Source organism: Leptodactylus fuscus, chromosome 8 (genome assembly GCF_031893055.1).
Source record: "Leptodactylus fuscus isolate aLepFus1 chromosome 8, aLepFus1.hap2, whole genome shotgun sequence".
Classification (NCBI taxonomy): Eukaryota; Metazoa; Chordata; class Amphibia; order Anura; family Leptodactylidae; genus Leptodactylus; species Leptodactylus fuscus.
In genome coordinates this window covers 22,682,858-22,698,430 of record NC_134272.1, presented here as the reverse complement: position 1 = coordinate 22,698,430, position 15,573 = coordinate 22,682,858, and the positions used below count along the sequence as shown (strand labels likewise).

The 15,573-nt window shown below is 46.5% G+C and overlaps 1 protein-coding gene across 1 annotated transcript; it reads right to left on the bottom strand.

Annotated features, from left to right (window-relative positions):
* Positions 1-8,932: 8,932 nt before the first annotated feature.
* Positions 8,933-13,752, bottom strand: LOC142217445 (uncharacterized). Its single transcript, XM_075285692.1, has 4 exons — positions 13,420-13,752; positions 11,928-12,054; positions 10,632-10,705; positions 8,933-9,500 (listed from the first exon to the last, which is right to left on the bottom strand). The coding sequence occupies exons 1-4, from the start codon at positions 13,736-13,738 to the stop codon at positions 9,067-9,069; spliced, it is 954 nt and encodes a 317-aa protein (XP_075141793.1). The 5' UTR covers positions 13,739-13,752; the 3' UTR covers positions 8,933-9,066.
* Positions 13,753-15,573: the final 1,821 nt, after the last annotated feature.

Sequence of the window (15,573 nt, the reverse complement as noted above, 5' to 3'; positions counted from 1 at the left end):
TGTACCGGTATGCTAATTAGTTCTCTCGCAGTGATGGGGGCGTCCCCATTGCAGCTCGAAAACCGACCGCAGCGCCGCCTCTCTGGTCTTCTGTATCCTCCCCTTGCTTCTTCAGCGTCTGTCGGACGCCTGCACAGTATGCTCTGTTCGGCGAAGATTGCCGAACGTACTGCGCATGCGCGAAATTGCGGTGCCCGCACTATGGCTGGGAACGCAATTTCGCGCATGCGCAGTACGTTCGGCAATCTTCGCCGAACAGAGCGTACTGCGCAGGCGTCCCACAGTATGCTGAAGAAGCAAGGGGAGGACACCGAAGACCAGAGAGGCGGCGCTGCGGTCGGTTTTCGAGCTGCAATGGGGACGCCCCCATCGCTGCGAGAGAACTAATTAGCATACCAGTACAAACCGGTATTTTGAACGAACGGCGCGGCGGAGAGCACTTCCACAGGTAAGAGACGAATAGCCTTTTTAAAGGCTATTCCGACGTGGTAACTAGAAAAAATGTGTTTTAGTGGTAGAATCCCTTTAAAAAAAAGCCAGTCTGTTTCCCCCTCCTGTAAAGTGAATGGGCTGAAAAAACCGCGTCGCATTTTTTTCCGCGCGTTTTTTTGCAAAAAGCGTTGCTTAGTTTTGAAAAAAAAAACACGTGGTTTTCGCCTCCCATTCACTTCTATTGCTTTCTTCAGGCGTAAAATAGACCAACATTGTAAAGGGGCTGATTTTGAAGCGAAATCCGCTGTCAAAATCAGCCTCTTTGCCCCCCGTGTGAACTAGCCCTAAAATTAGAATCCCTCATTGTTTCTATTGTTTGGTCAAAGTCTTGGAATACATTAATTTATCAAAAAAACTGACTAGATTTCCTGACCCTAAGGGTAAGTTCACACGCCACATTATTTTGAGGACATGATTTTGCAGCCGCAAAATCAAGGCCACAAAATAACGTGGCGTATACGATCCTGGCTCCCATTGAAATCAAGGGGAGCTTTTACGGCGCGCAAACTCTCACACGCCGTATACGTGCCACATCACGTGGCGCGTTACTCCGTGTGAACTTACCCTAAGATCTTCACTAAACTCTAAAGATCACTGCATTATGTCTAGCCGTGGCCTGGTGTCTGAATCTATTTGTGTTGTGACATTTTGGTAATGACCGTAGAGGTGAGAGGCTCAGTCGTTGTCAGGAGAAGTCATCATGGAGGTCTGGGCCAGATGGGTAGGAAAAGAAAACAGCAAAGTTAAAGAGAAGATGTCACCTGTGAGTCAATGGTCATGATATGGAATTTGCTTCTAGCTGATGGTCAGTTCTGACATATGGAGTGGACTTCTTTGTGTGACTGTCACAGGGTAGGAATTAGCCTTCGGATCTGGTCAAGATAACACTGGGCCTGATTTCTAATAGGACAGACATCACTATGAGACTTGCTTACCTGTATACTAGGATGGGGACAATGAAGTCAGAGTAGTTTGGGTTCAGTTCGGCATCTTGCAGCCTGTTCATCATGGCTGAGTAGTTATTCGACCACTCGACCCTCTCGCCGATGGGGATGAAGTTTCCTGGAAGTAACCAGTTATACTGTATATTAATAAGTAACGAGTAGTGACCAGCTGCCATGACGGTGTAAGATAGAGGAGCATGGAGACAATAACAATGTACATGGTGAATTGTTTGCATTGTATTATGCGTTGATGGTGGCCCCTGCACACTGTCTACCTACACATTGTATATCAGGGGTCTCAAACTCAATTTACCCAGGGGCCGCTGGAGGTAGAGTCTGGGTGAGGCTGGGCCGCATCAGGTTTTTCCCAAAAATTTTTTTTCTAAAAGTCGCCATATTCTGACAGCCGTAACTTTTATATACTTCCGTGTACAGGGATGCATAGGGAGTCTTTTTTTTTGCAGGGCGGGGTGTACTTTTTAGTTCTACCATTTGGGGGAATTGCTATTGCTTTGATCATTTTTTATTCAAATTTTTATCAGAGGCAAAACAGTGAAAAAATGGCGGTTTGGCACTTTTGACTTTTTTCCCCCCACTACAGTGTTTACCGTACAGGAAAAATATTTTTAGAGATTTGTAGAGCGGGCAATTTCGGATGCGGGGATACCTAACATGTATGTCTTTCACAGTATTTAACTACTTTTATATGTGTTCTAGGGAAAGGGGGGTGATTTGAATTTTTAAAACTTTTTAATTTTTTTAATTTTTTTTTTTTAATTTTTTTAAATTTCTTTTTGCATTTATTAGCCCCCCTATGGGTCTTGAACCCCAGGGGGTCTGATCACTAATTCAATGCATTACAATGCTAATGCATTAAAATACATTGCAAAAAATTGTCATTTCTTTTGCAGGCTGCATAGAGCAGCCTGCAAAAGAAAATCACTGCAGACCGGCCAGGGAACCTTTACAAGGCTCCCGGCTGTCATGGCCTGGCCATGAGCATGCTCCAGGCGCCGTCGATCACCGGCAAAATGGCCTAGGCGCCTGAGGGGTTAATGCCTCCGATTGGTGCAGGCACCGACCAGAGGCATTAGCACTGGGTGTCTACTGTGACAGTAGACACCCGGCAGCTATGGCGGCCGCCTGACTCCTGGGTGGCTGCCATAGTTAAACGCCCGCCGGGGGCCGCAAACAATCGTCCCGAGGGCCACAGTTGGGCAGCTGGGTGGTGGTGATCAAAAGCCCATGATTAACTGATCATTAGCAAGTATGACCATCTCTATGGTAAGCAGTAGTTTTAGCAGTTTGCTGGTCTGGAGCATTCATGTGTGTATTACCTAGATAAGCAGGATACGGTAAGTCATGGGAGAACACAACAACAGTTGTCACCTGGTATGTTTGTCATGTTAAAGTACACCCTTATAATATCCTCTCCCCAGTTATAGTATGGTGGGGCAGGCTTCTCAGTCACATGACATTCTGCAGCCATGTAACAGGCTCAACCCTACAGGACTAATATTTCATGTGTCACTTACCCAGCTGGGCATAAATTTCCGCCCTCTCAAAGCTGTTCATGACTTTGTACCCTCTGTTGTCCACTATGGTTATGGTGTCGGTGAGCTGATAGGCTCTCCTCTCCGTGGTCATACCTCCATCTCTTTCCGCGGCTTCAGCATATGATATCAGTTCTTCAGTATCCTCCAGCACGTACTTACAGGAGTTAATAATGGCAGATTTCCCATGTCCGGTGTAACCGAAGAGCTGCAGGAGGACCCGGGAGTATCCCTGGTCACCACGAGGACCTCTAGCCAGGCTGAAGCTGAGAATACCTTCTATGATCTGGGTGGGATCCATCTCTATATACTGCTTCTGTATACTGCTGTGTCTCTATATACCATACCTCCCAACTTTTGAAGAACTGAAAGAGGGACAAAATGTGCGGTGCGCCTAGCGCGCCGCGGCAAATTTAGCCCTGCCCACTTTTGTGTTGACTCCGCCCACTCGTTAATTTTTCGTGTGCCCGCACACAGTATAATCCTCCTACAGTCACCCGTAAATTATATGTCCCCCCTGTATCTCTCCCCCAGTTTTATATACACCCTTCATCTTCCCCCAGTTTCATGTCCCTCTTCCATCTCTGCCCCCAGATTCATGTCCCTCCATCTCTGCCCCCAGATTCATGTCCCTCCATCTCTGCCCCCAGATTCATGTCCGTCCATCTCTGCCCCCAGATTCATGTCCCCACATCTCTGCCCCCAGATTCATGTCCCACATCTCTGCCCCCAGATTCATGTCCCTCCATCTCTGCCCCCAGATTCATGTCCCTCCATCTCTGCCCCCAGATTCATGTCCTCTCCATCTCTGCCCCCAGATTCATGTCCCCCATCTCTGCCCCCAGATTAATATCCCCCCCATCTCTGCCCCCAGATTAATATCCCCCCCATCTCTGCCCCCAAATTAATGCTCCCCCATCTCTGCCCCCAGATTCATGCCACCCATCTCTGCCCCCAGATTCATGTCCCCCATCTCTGCCCTCAGATTCATGTCCTCTCCATCTCCTCCCCCAGATTCATGTCCCCATCTCTGCCCCCAGTTTCATGTCCACTCCATCTCTGCCTCCAGATTCATGTCCCCACATCTCTGCCCCCAAATTCATGTTCCTCCACCTCTGCCCCCAGATTCATGTCCCTCCATCTCTGCCCCCAGATTCATGTCCCTCCATCTCCTCCCCCAGATTCATGTCCCCCATCTCTGCCCCCAGTTTCATGTCCACTCCATCTCTGCCTCCAGATTCATGTCCCCACATCTCTGCCCCCAGATTCCTGTCCCTCCATCTCTGCCCCCAGATTCCTGTCCCTCCATCTCTACCCCCAGATTCATGTCCCCACATCTCTGCCCCCAGATTCCTGTCCCTCCATCTCTGCCCCCAGATTCCTGTCCCTCCATCTTTGCCCCCAGATTCATGTCCCCCATCTCTGCCCCCAGATTCATGTCCTCTCCATATCTGCCCCCAGTGTCATGCCGTCCTCTCCTTCATCTGCCCCCAGATTCACGTTCCACCTCCACATTAAACTTACCTTCTCCTCCGCTCCCTCGCCGCTCTCTGCCCGCCTCTCTCGCTGACACATGCGGCTGAAGGAAGGAGCTGACACAGGTCAGCTCCTCGCTTTGCCGCTGCCCGCCTCTCTCCCTGACACATGCGGCTGATGCTCGCGTGCTCTCTTCGCCGCTGCGTCTCTCTCTCGCTGACACATGCGGCTGAAGCGAGGAGCTGACCTATGTCAGCTCCTCGCTTCGGCGCTGCCGCCGGCTCCTGGCTTGTACATCGCGTCTACAAGCCAGGAGCCGGCGGCAGCAGAGAAGCGAGGAGTTGACACAGGTCAGCTCCTCGCTTCAGCCGCATGTGTCAGCGAGAGAGAGACGCAGCGGCGAAGCGAGCAGCTTCAGCCGCATGTGTCAGGGAGAGAGGCGGGCAGCGGCGAAGCGAGGAGCTGACCTGTGTCAGCTCCTTGCTTCAGCCGCATATGTGTTCAACTCAGATCTGCTTCCTCTGGACGCAGATCTGAGTTGAAATCGGGACATACCTCCCTCCAACCGGGACCGCGGGACATGTCACCCAAATCGTGACTGTCCCGCGGAAATCGGGACGGTTGGGAGGTATGATATACTTCCCCTTCTTCTCTTCTATCTGCTGTATACTGCTGTGTCTCTATATACTTCCCCTTCTTCTCTTCTATCTGCTGTGTCTCTATATACTGCCTCTGTATACTGATGTGTCTTTATATACTTCCCCTTCTTCTCTTCTATTTGCTGTATACTCGATGACAGTCTCTGTTTTATATCTCTGATTTCTTTTACTTTCTATTTCCAATCATCAGATGAATTCCGGGAAGTAAGATGTAGTAGGACGCCGCATAGCTGAGCTGTAAGTGCTGAGAAGTAGATTTTTTTAATAGGCCATTACCTGCTGGAGGCGGCTGTGAGTGGGAGCTGGGATTGGTAAGTAAGACCGCCAACCCACAATCCGCACAAACACCACTGTCACAGCTCAGATCCCCAAGTATAATGGTCAGAGGCCCAGGAGAGGTTAGAGAACATAAAAAACGCTTACTTACCTCTCCTGACGGCTTCCGGACCACATGTTGATGTCACAGAATGCTTTTACCCTTATGTGTCGCGACGCAGTCCAGGCTCACATGACGTCTGCTCCATCATTGAAGATGGCCAAAATCAGCCAGGAGTGCACCAGAGCCCCGGAGAGGTAAGTAACATTGTTTTTTATGTTTGTTTCCACCTCTTGGTCTCCAATTATTATACTCTGGGGTCCGTAGTATCATCATTTGTGGATCCCTCATATTAGCTTTCAAGGGGCACTACTGATATCAGCTGTGTGGTCTCCTGGACTATTAGAATTTCCTCCACTTTTCGAGTCAGTATTTTCTATCGAGTGACATATTTGTTTTTGCCACTGATTTTTGTATATGCAGATGGCATTTTTGTGATTACTGCTTCCCTACATGAGTTCTTTATACAGGCTATTGTGCGTAGTATTTGCCCCCCACCTCCCCCAGTGTATGATATTTAGTGATCTTGCACCTCCAGGGTATTGTATGATACGGTATTGATATGCAATGGCCACACCTTCAGTATATGATATGTAGAGATCCCGCACTTCCAGGATGTGCCGCTGAGACTGTATATATGTATTTTATAATGGTAGATGTGTTTTACCCCTTTTATTGCAGCTTCCTTTGTGTGTTATTTTTTCCATGTAGATTGTGAGCCCCACATAGGGATCACAATGTACATTTATTTTCCTATCAGTATGTCTTTGTAGAATGGGAGGAAATCCACCCAAACACGGAGAGAACATACAAACTCCTTCCAGATGTTGTTCCTGGCGGGATACGAACCCCAGACTCCAGCAATGCAAGGCTGCAGTGCTAACCACTGAGCCACCGTGTTACCCCAGCTTCCTTTATGTTTTATCTGTAGCCCCCCTTGTTTCCTTCCACTGTGTTTTGCTACCTCTCTAGTTTAGAGGACTTGGAACAACCCTGCCTGACCACTGGCCACGGGGTGAAGACTGGAAGTCTCCAAGAGACTGTTAGTTCAAGGTCAGTTGAGTGTGTATCATGAGCCAGTAGACATCTGCTGTGAGTCCTCTGCATCCCCTGAGGGAAGAAACTTATCAATTATCCCAGCAACCACATAGAGCCCTGAAACAGGTAAGATACTGCTGTCAGCCCCATAGTGGAAAAAGAGTGCCAACTGTTAGAGGAAGTCGTGGCTCATAAAACCCACCAGCCAGGACCCTTTTACCTCCAGGTATCTGGGCAGAAACTTTGTATTATTTAGAGTGAGAATGGTACCATACCACCATCTTGTTCAGGGTATCCCTCATCCCAAGTCTGAGAATAGACTCCACAATAGAAAATACAACGCCCATTGGGAAGCTGAATGTGTTTCAAGTTACCGCAGTAAAGTTTTATCTTGGTTGGACTGCATCACTGTCTCCTGAGTCGTTCCTGTGCTGACCATCAGAGCCCTTCCAAACACCACCACGTGGCTCAAGGTAAGAAAGGACCCGTTTCCAACTGGAAGCTCCCTGGGGAAAAAAACTACCATCAGGTACCACGCAGGCCCCACTTGTCACTGTTAGGCCTGGTTGGTGGGCTGGAGGAGTTGGTCTAGTGTCTTTGGCCTGCCTGTTACATCACCACAACTACTGCACCCATTTTCTGGTTCCTTCCATTGGCTTGTGGCATGTATAGTGATCTCACACCTCTAAGGTATTGTATGTAATGGTCACACCTTCAATGTATATGTAGTGATCCCGCACCTCCAGGGTATTGTATGTAGTGATCCCCCACCTCCAAGGTATTGTATGTAGTGATCCCCCACCTCCAAGGTATTGTATGTAGTGATCCCGCACCTCCCAGGTATTTTATGCATTGATACCGCACCAACGAGGTATTGTATGTAGTGATCCCTCACCTCCAAGGTATTGTATGTAATGGTCACACCTTCAATGTATATGTAGTGATCCCGCACCTCCAGGGTATTGTATGTAGTGGTCACATACCCAGTATATTACATGTAATGATAACACCTTCAGTGTATGATATGTGGTGATCCCACACCTCCAATGTATTGTATGTAGTGGTCCCGCACCTCCAAGGTATTGTATGTAGTGGTCCCACACCTCCAAGGTATTGTATGTAGTGATTTCGCACCTCCAATGTATTGTATGTAGTGATCCCGCACCTCACAGGTATTTTATGCAATGATACCGCGCCAACGTGGTATTGTATGTAGTGATCCCGCACCTCCAAGGTATTGTATGTAGTGGTCCCGCACCTTCAAGGTATTGTATGTAGTGATCCCCCACCTCCAAGGTATTGTATGTAGTGATCCCCCACCTCCAAGGTATTGTATGTAGTGATCCCGCACCTCCCAGGTATTTTATGCATTGATACCGCACCAACGAGGTATTGTATGTAGTGATCCCTCACCTCCAAGGTATTGTATGTAATGGTCACACCTTCAATGTATATGTAGTGATCCCGCACCTCCAGGGTATTGTATGTAGTGGTCACATACCCAGTATATTACATGTAATGATAACACCTTCAGTGTATGATATGTGGTGATCCCGCACCTCCAATGTATTGTATGTAGTGGTCCCGCACCTCCAAGGTATTGTATGTAGTGGTCCCACACCTCCAAGGTATTGTATGTAGTGATTTCGCACCTCCAATGTATTGTATGTAGTGATCCCGCACCTCACAGGTATTTTATGCAATGATACCGCGCCAACGTGGTATTGTATGTAGTGATCCCGCACCTCCAAGGTATTGTATGTAGTGGTCCCGCACCTCCAATGTATTGTATGTAGTGATCCCGCACCTCCAATGTATTGTATGTAGTGATCCCGCACCTCACAGGTATTTTATGCAATGATACCGCGCCAACGTGGTATTGTATGTAGTGATCCCACACCTCCAAGGTATTGTATGTAGTGGTCCCACACCTCCAATGTATTGTATGTAGTGATCCCGCACCTCCAAGGTATTGTATGTAGTGATCCCGCACCTCCAAGGTATTGTATGTAGTGATCTCGCATCTCCAAGGTATTGTATGTAGTGATCCCGCACCTCCAAGGTATTGTATGTAGTGATCTCGCATCTCCAAGGTATTGTATGTAGTGATCCCGCACCTCCAAGGTATTGTATGTAGTGATCCCGCACCTCCAAGGTATTGTATGTAGTGATCTCGCATCTCCAAGGTATTGTATGTAGTGATCCCGCACCTCCAAGGTATTGTATGTAGTGATCCCGCACCTCCAAGGTATTGTATGTAGTGATCTCGCACCTCCAAGGTATTGTATGTAGTAATCCCGCACCTCCAAGGTATTTTATGCATTGATACCGCACCAACGAGGTATTGTATGTAGGGATTAACATTTAATGAAATATCATTGCAAGTACAGATGGCCCGGTGTGTCTATCCCCAACCCGCCTTGATTTCCACCTCTGTCTTAAGTGGGGCCAAGATGAGGCACATTTTTTGCTACTTTCTAGGTGCTGTCCAGTAAGTAAATCCGGGTCATCATAATATATTGATATTATCACTTCCAGAACTCCCACCAACTCCTCCCATTCTCCCGTTTCCTTTCTTCCTCCCGTTTCCTTTCTTCCTCCCGTCTCCTTTCTTCTTCTTTCCTTCTTCGTTCTTCCTGTCTTTTATTTTCTTCTTCTCTTCTTATTTCTTGCTCTCTTCTCTCCTGGTCAGCGATGTGTATATAATCCAGCAGGAACTTCTTCCGCTGCACCCAGTCTCTTCGGGGGTCTCTTCTCTGTCCCAGGCGATATCTTACATCTTTCAGAGCGCGGTCAATAATCATTAGAATATCTGTCGTTCTTCCTCTGGTTTTGATCTTGTCGTCCTCGGTGTAGTTCTCTATAGATATGATTACCTCACCTCCCATAAGCTTGAAGGTGTTTTCAAGATCAATATAATTTCCACTATTTTTATGGGTGAGGACAACGATGGGGACAACTCCTGTAAGAAACAAAGATGTCATCAGATGTGTGATATGTGATACAAGCTCACTAACCCTATAGTTAACACATCAGATATTCACCCAGAACACCATACCGTGGAGTCTTCAACTAAATGCAGAGCTGTAGCTAGGCTTTCCATCAGAAGGTGCAATGGTTCAGTTCACTATCTAATACCCTGGCCTGGGCAGAGTAGCTTGTAGGTAAGGGTTTTACAAACATCACAGTAAACTGGAAAGCTTCCCACTCGCAGGTCAGGGGGACTGCAATCTTTGCAGGGGGTCAGTGGGCAGCTACATGAGGACTGGAGGAACTGTGTCCCACTTAGCATCCCCCCTTCCCCTCGACTTCTATCTTTTCAGGAGTTACTGGGTATAGTGCTTATCGTGATTTATACTTGATGCACAGGTCTGTACGGAGAGGTTGAGTTTACCCAACATTGGGTGAACACACCAGTGAGATGACTCTTTATTGGCTCACAGTTTAGAGTCACTGACCTCTAATGATAAGCATGGTTTAAACATGAGGTCAGAAGTCAGGGCAGACAGCCCAATAGGGGATGAAAAGGTGTAGCCCACACTAAAGAATAAGTATATGCACAACAACTTAAAGAGGTTTTCCCAACACAGTGTTTCAGCTTTCCCTGCTGTCTGTTCTTCTCCCTTTCTGTATTTCAACCCCCCCCTTCCCCTGCTGAATAGGCCTGAGAAGTCTCACAACACTTATGCAGTTCAGATAATATGCAGATGCTTGTACAGAAGGGACTCAGTGTTATCTGTGTGTTTATATAGAGAGATAACAGCAAACTGCAATTAGCTGAACTGATTATCCTGCAGCCAGAGCAGTGAGTGAGTGACACCACTTGTCCTACAGGTCAGTGAGTGAGTAGGTGACGTCACTTGTCCTACAGGTCCGTGGTTATAGCAACACTGTGTAAACAATGGGGTAAATAAGTTCACATAGCAGGCAAACAAAGCAGCATTTCTAAAGCAATATATTTAGTAAAAGTCTTCAATTTACATAAGTTACCAGTATAGATAGGATCCTTGAGATGGGACAACCCCTTTAAGTAGAAGCACCCAACATCTTACTACATGGAGAGCTGTAATAAAGGAAGTTGACCCTTAATTACCTGTCATATTCTTACAGTTGTCCATAAACGTCTTCATTTCTATCTTGTTAGGGTTGGATAATGTGCATGTAGTTCTGTAGAAATAAAAATGAAGACTTATGTAGATAATGATGGTGGTGAGCATGATATGGATGGCAAAGGTTATTATTGTGATGACAATGGTAACCATCAGGGTTGTTATTTAACCCCTTCCTCTCCTGCGCCATACTATTATTCCTGACTACCTATGCAAAGTTCACTAAGGGGGTGTTCACCGTCAGTAGTGTCCGTTGTTATTGTCTGTTCAGCAATGCACACAAGCCGATCAGTCAAAAATCCATTAAAATTCCATTGATTTCAATGGGTTTTTACCATATGTCTATTAGCAACCGTTAGTGTCTGTTTTACACCAAATCTGCTACATGTCCATTTTTTTTTTTTTTTTTGCAGAGAAAAATTCTACATGCAGGACTTTTGTGTCCATTGAAAAAAATTGTTTCATAATGGACGCCAGGCGTCCATTATTGTTTAACATTGAAGTCTATGGATAACGGACTTATACTGGACATTAACTGATAGCATCAGTTACTGTCCATTATTTTCTGTCCGTTTTTCTGCGCATGCTCAGAAAGCAGAACCCCCCCAAATAAAACAAAATGGACAGTATATAAATGGACACTAACTGATGCTAATGTGTCCAGTTTTTTTAATTGATCTATTAAATGGACCCCTTTTTCTGCGTCCCACTGCGATCTCTGCCTCACATTGAAAACAATGCACTCTACACTGTTGCTGATAATCCACCTGTACTGCGCAGCTCCCACGCATGCGCAGTGCAGGTGGATCATTGCTGCAGAGCATAGAGCAAGAGAAGAGCGCGAGCCTGCAGAATCAGTAAAGAAGGGTTGGCCAGCCCACAGGAAAAAGCCTGAAAGGAAGGAAGAGCGATAACTATATAATGAGATCAGGGGTTGGGCTGAGTAGGTAGGGAAGGGCTAGTAGTGGGTGGGACAGCTAGAGAGACAAATTGGGGGTGTATGGGAGGGAGGGAGAGAGAGAGGAAGGGGGACTGATGTGAGTTGGGTTAGTGTGGAAGTTACATAGCAGGAAACTGAACCAAGTAAACAAATGCTGAAAATACCAGGAGCTTGATTTCTGCTCTTAGTTTGACCTCACCAGTACTGGATGAAAGGTATGCTTGAGCAGTCCTGCGACCACAGGAATAAGCCTTTGGATCAGGTCAGGTTTGTTCTACTATTGAGATATCAATGGAACTAATTAATAGGACAGACCGCTCTATTTAGGAGACCCGCTCACCTGTATACTAGGATGGGGACAATGAAGTCGGAGTAGTTTGGGTTCAGTTCAGCATCTTCCACCTTGTTCATCATGTCTGAGTAGTTATTCGACCACTCGACAACCTCACCGATGGGGATGAAGTTTCCTGGAAGTAACCAGACAGTCATACTGTATATTAACATGGTGACCTGCAGACCAAGGTTGGTCCAACTATGGCATTTAACTGTGTTTTATAGATAGGTTCCTAGGAGCCCTGATAGTGTTCTACACTATGTTTTATAGATAGGTTCCTAGGAGCCCTGACAGTGTTCTACACTATGTTTTATAGATAGGTTCCTACCGGTAGGAGCCCTGACAGTGTTCTACACTGTTTTATAGATAGGTTCCTAGGAGCCCTGACAGTGTTCTACACTATGTTTTATAGATAGGTTCCTAGGAGCCCTGACAGTGTTCTACACTATGTTTTATAGATAGGTTCCTAGGAGCCCTGACAGTGTTCTTCACTATGTTTTATAGATAGGTTCCTAGGAGCCCTGACAGTGTTGTACACTATGTTTTATAGATAGTTTCCTAGGGGCCCTGGCATTGTTCTACACTATGTTTTATAGATAGCTTCCTAGGAGCCCTGACAGTGTTCTACACTATGTTTTATAGATAGGTTCCTAGGAGCCCTGACAGTGTTCTACACTATGTTTTATAGATAGGTTCCTAGGGGCCCTGGCAGTGTTCTACACTATGTTTTATAGATAGGTTCCTAGGGGCCCTGGCATTGTTCTACACTGTTTTATAGATAGGTTCCTAGGAGCCCTAAGAGTGTTTAACACTATATAAGGTAATTTATAGATATGGAATTGTCCAGTCTTCTGTTGCATTGTAGGTTAGGATTGATAGACAATGGACATAAAGGACAACATAAAAGAGATGTGACTAAGGGCCTCTTCACACGGCGTAAGCACTTGGCTCATTCCGAGCCGTACACGTGAGCGCTTCTAAACAGTTTCCATTCACTTCAATGGGAGCGCGCGTAAAGCGGCTTTATGTGAATGGGAAGTGTTTAGAAGCGCTCGCGTGTACAACTCGGAATGAGCTGAGCGCTTACGCCATGTGAAGGGGCCCTAAATCAGAAAGAGGACGACCGATCTCACTAAAGAGACGTCACTGCAAAGAGGCAGCTTTGCAGCATATAGGGACGTATTAGACCATGCATACCATGCTAAGAACTCTGGGAAAGGAACATGCAAAAAAGTAGTCCACGGTGCAGATGGGAAATTTGCTCTAGCACCATTTTTTTTAAAAGGAGCTCCCTATAGAATAATGCCTGGATTTCATGTAACCTAGTAGTATAATCTGGGACTACAGCCAAATCAGAATATTTCCACCATAAGGAAAAGAGACCCATCCACAGACAGCGGTTTCAGGGAATGTGCCTCTTATCAGTTCTAAGCAGAGTGCTGGCTAAATAATGCAAAAGTCTCAACCCTACAGGACTAATATTTCATGTGTCACTTACCCAGCTGGGCATAAATTTCCGCCCTCTCAAAGCTGTTCATGGCTTTGTACCCTCTGTTGTCCACTATGGTGATGGTGTCGGTGAGCTCATAGGCTTTCCTCTCCGTGGTCATACCTCCATCTTTTTCCGCGGCTTCAGCATATGATATCAGTTCTTCAGTATCTTCCAGCAAGTACTTACAGGAGTTAATAAAGGCAGATTTCCCATGTCCAGTGTAACCGAAGAGCTGCAGGAGGACCCGGGAGTATCCCTGGTCACCACGAGGACCTCCAGCCAGGCTGAAGCTGAGAATACCTTCTATGATCTGGGTGGGATCCATCTCTGTATACTGCTGTGTCTCTATATACTTCCCCTTCTTCTCTTCTATCTGCTGTATACTGCTCTGTCTCTATATACTTCCCCTTCTTCTCTTCTATCTGCTGTATACTGCTCTGTCTCTATATACTTCCCCTTCTTCTCTTCTATCTGCTGTATACTGCTTTGTCTCTGTATACTGCCCCTTCTTTTCTTCTATCTGCTGAATACTCAGTGTTGGTCACTGTTTTATATCTCTGATTTCTTTCGCTTTCTATTTCCAATCATCAGATGAATTCCGAGAAGTAGAGCTGAGAAGTAGATGTAGTAGGACGCCGCATAGCTGAGCTGTGAGTGCTGAGAAGTAGATGTAGTAGGACGCCGCATAGCTGAGCTGTGAGTGCTGAGAAGTAGATGTAGTAGGACGCCGCATAGCTGAGCTGTGAGTGCTGAGAAGTAGATGTAGTAGGACGCCGCATAGCTGAGCTGTGAGTGCTGAGAAGTAGATGTAGTAGGACGCCGCATAGCTGAGCTGTGAGTGCTGAGAAGTAGATGTAGTAGGATGCCGCATACAGGGCCGCATCTAGTGAGGCAGGTAACGGCCTATTTACCTACCTCCAAGGGCCTAGTCATGGCTGCCCCCTGCTTCCTCTTCTGCTATAGGACGCAGAGGGCAGCCGTGAACAGGCGTGGGACCAGGCCACGATCTCTAACTACCGCTATATGAGGGAATATAATAAACATGGTTACTCATCTCGCCTGGATCCGATGTTAATCCCAGCAGGCTTCTGGCCTGTATGGTAATGTCCCAGACTACGTGACGTCCGGGACATTATCATACAGGCCCAAAGCTTGCTAGGAGTAACATCAGATCTCGGAGAGGTAAGTAACAGTGTTTATGTTCCCTCACCTCCCCTGGGACTCTGATTATTATACTCAGGGCCTGAAAACACCACAGTGTATAATAATAGTTCATGGGAGGGCCATTATGGGCATAATAAAGTTGGGTGGGCAGCTGTGGGGAATAATAGTTCATGGGTGGGCCACTGTGGGGCTTAATAGTTGGCTGGGTGGCATAATAGAGGTTGCAGGGACCACTATCCAAGAAGTGGTCATGGCGGTCCCAAGGGGAGAGACGTGAAATGTGGGAAGATGTCTCCTATAAGTAACAAAATATTACTGCACTGTATTTGCTGTAATGTTACCACTAGCACCTCCCCCCTTCCCCCCTTCAGCGCCGCCTTCATCTTCGTCTGGAGCGGCCTCTCCCCGCGTCTTCTTCCGGTGCTGGCATCAAACTTTTATACATGCGCAGTCGGCTCTGCTATCGGGCCTCCGCCAGAGCCAACTGCACATGCCTGCAACCATTTTTTTGTGGACACTTATGCTCGCGGCCACAAAAAAATGGCTGCACAAGACAGCATGACGTTTTTATTTATCCATTTTGATTTTTTTTCCCCCCAGCTACGCAGCTCACTGTCTGGCATAACTATTTTTATATATTATTAGTTCGGGAATTTTTGTGAGTGAGGATTTTTTTATACTTTAAAAAAAAACTTTTTTATTTTTCTTTTATGTTTATTTTCAGACCTCCTTGAACCCTAGGGGTTTCTTATCGCTCACACTGATCACAGAAATACTAATATACATTGCCTTCTATTATACGCTGCCGAGAACTATGACAATGACAAGCCTGGGAGCCTTCCATACGTCCCCGCCTGTTATAGGAACCGATCGCTGATGATGCTCCAGAAAGCGCCGATCAGGAAAAGACATAGACTCTAACGCTAAAGTAGTCTATGAGAAATTGGTTATGTTACTATTCAGACCTGCCACAGGTGGGGCTTTATAGTGCCATAA

What these genes read in the sequence shown, in the direction of transcription:
- LOC142217445 (XM_075285692.1), bottom strand. Translation starts at nt 13,738, where the DNA reads ATGGATCCCACCCAGATCATAGAAGGTATTCTCAGCTTCAGCCTGGCT. An exon ending in GTCCCCATCCTAGTATACAG is followed by an intron (nt 10,706 to 11,927) that starts GTGAGCGGGTCT and finishes TTATTTCTACAG; the next exon opens with AACTACATGCACATTATCCA. An exon ending in CAACTGTAAGAATATGACAG is followed by an intron (nt 9,501 to 10,631) that starts GTAATTAAGGGT and finishes TGTTTCTTACAG; the next exon opens with GAGTTGTCCCCATCGTTGTC.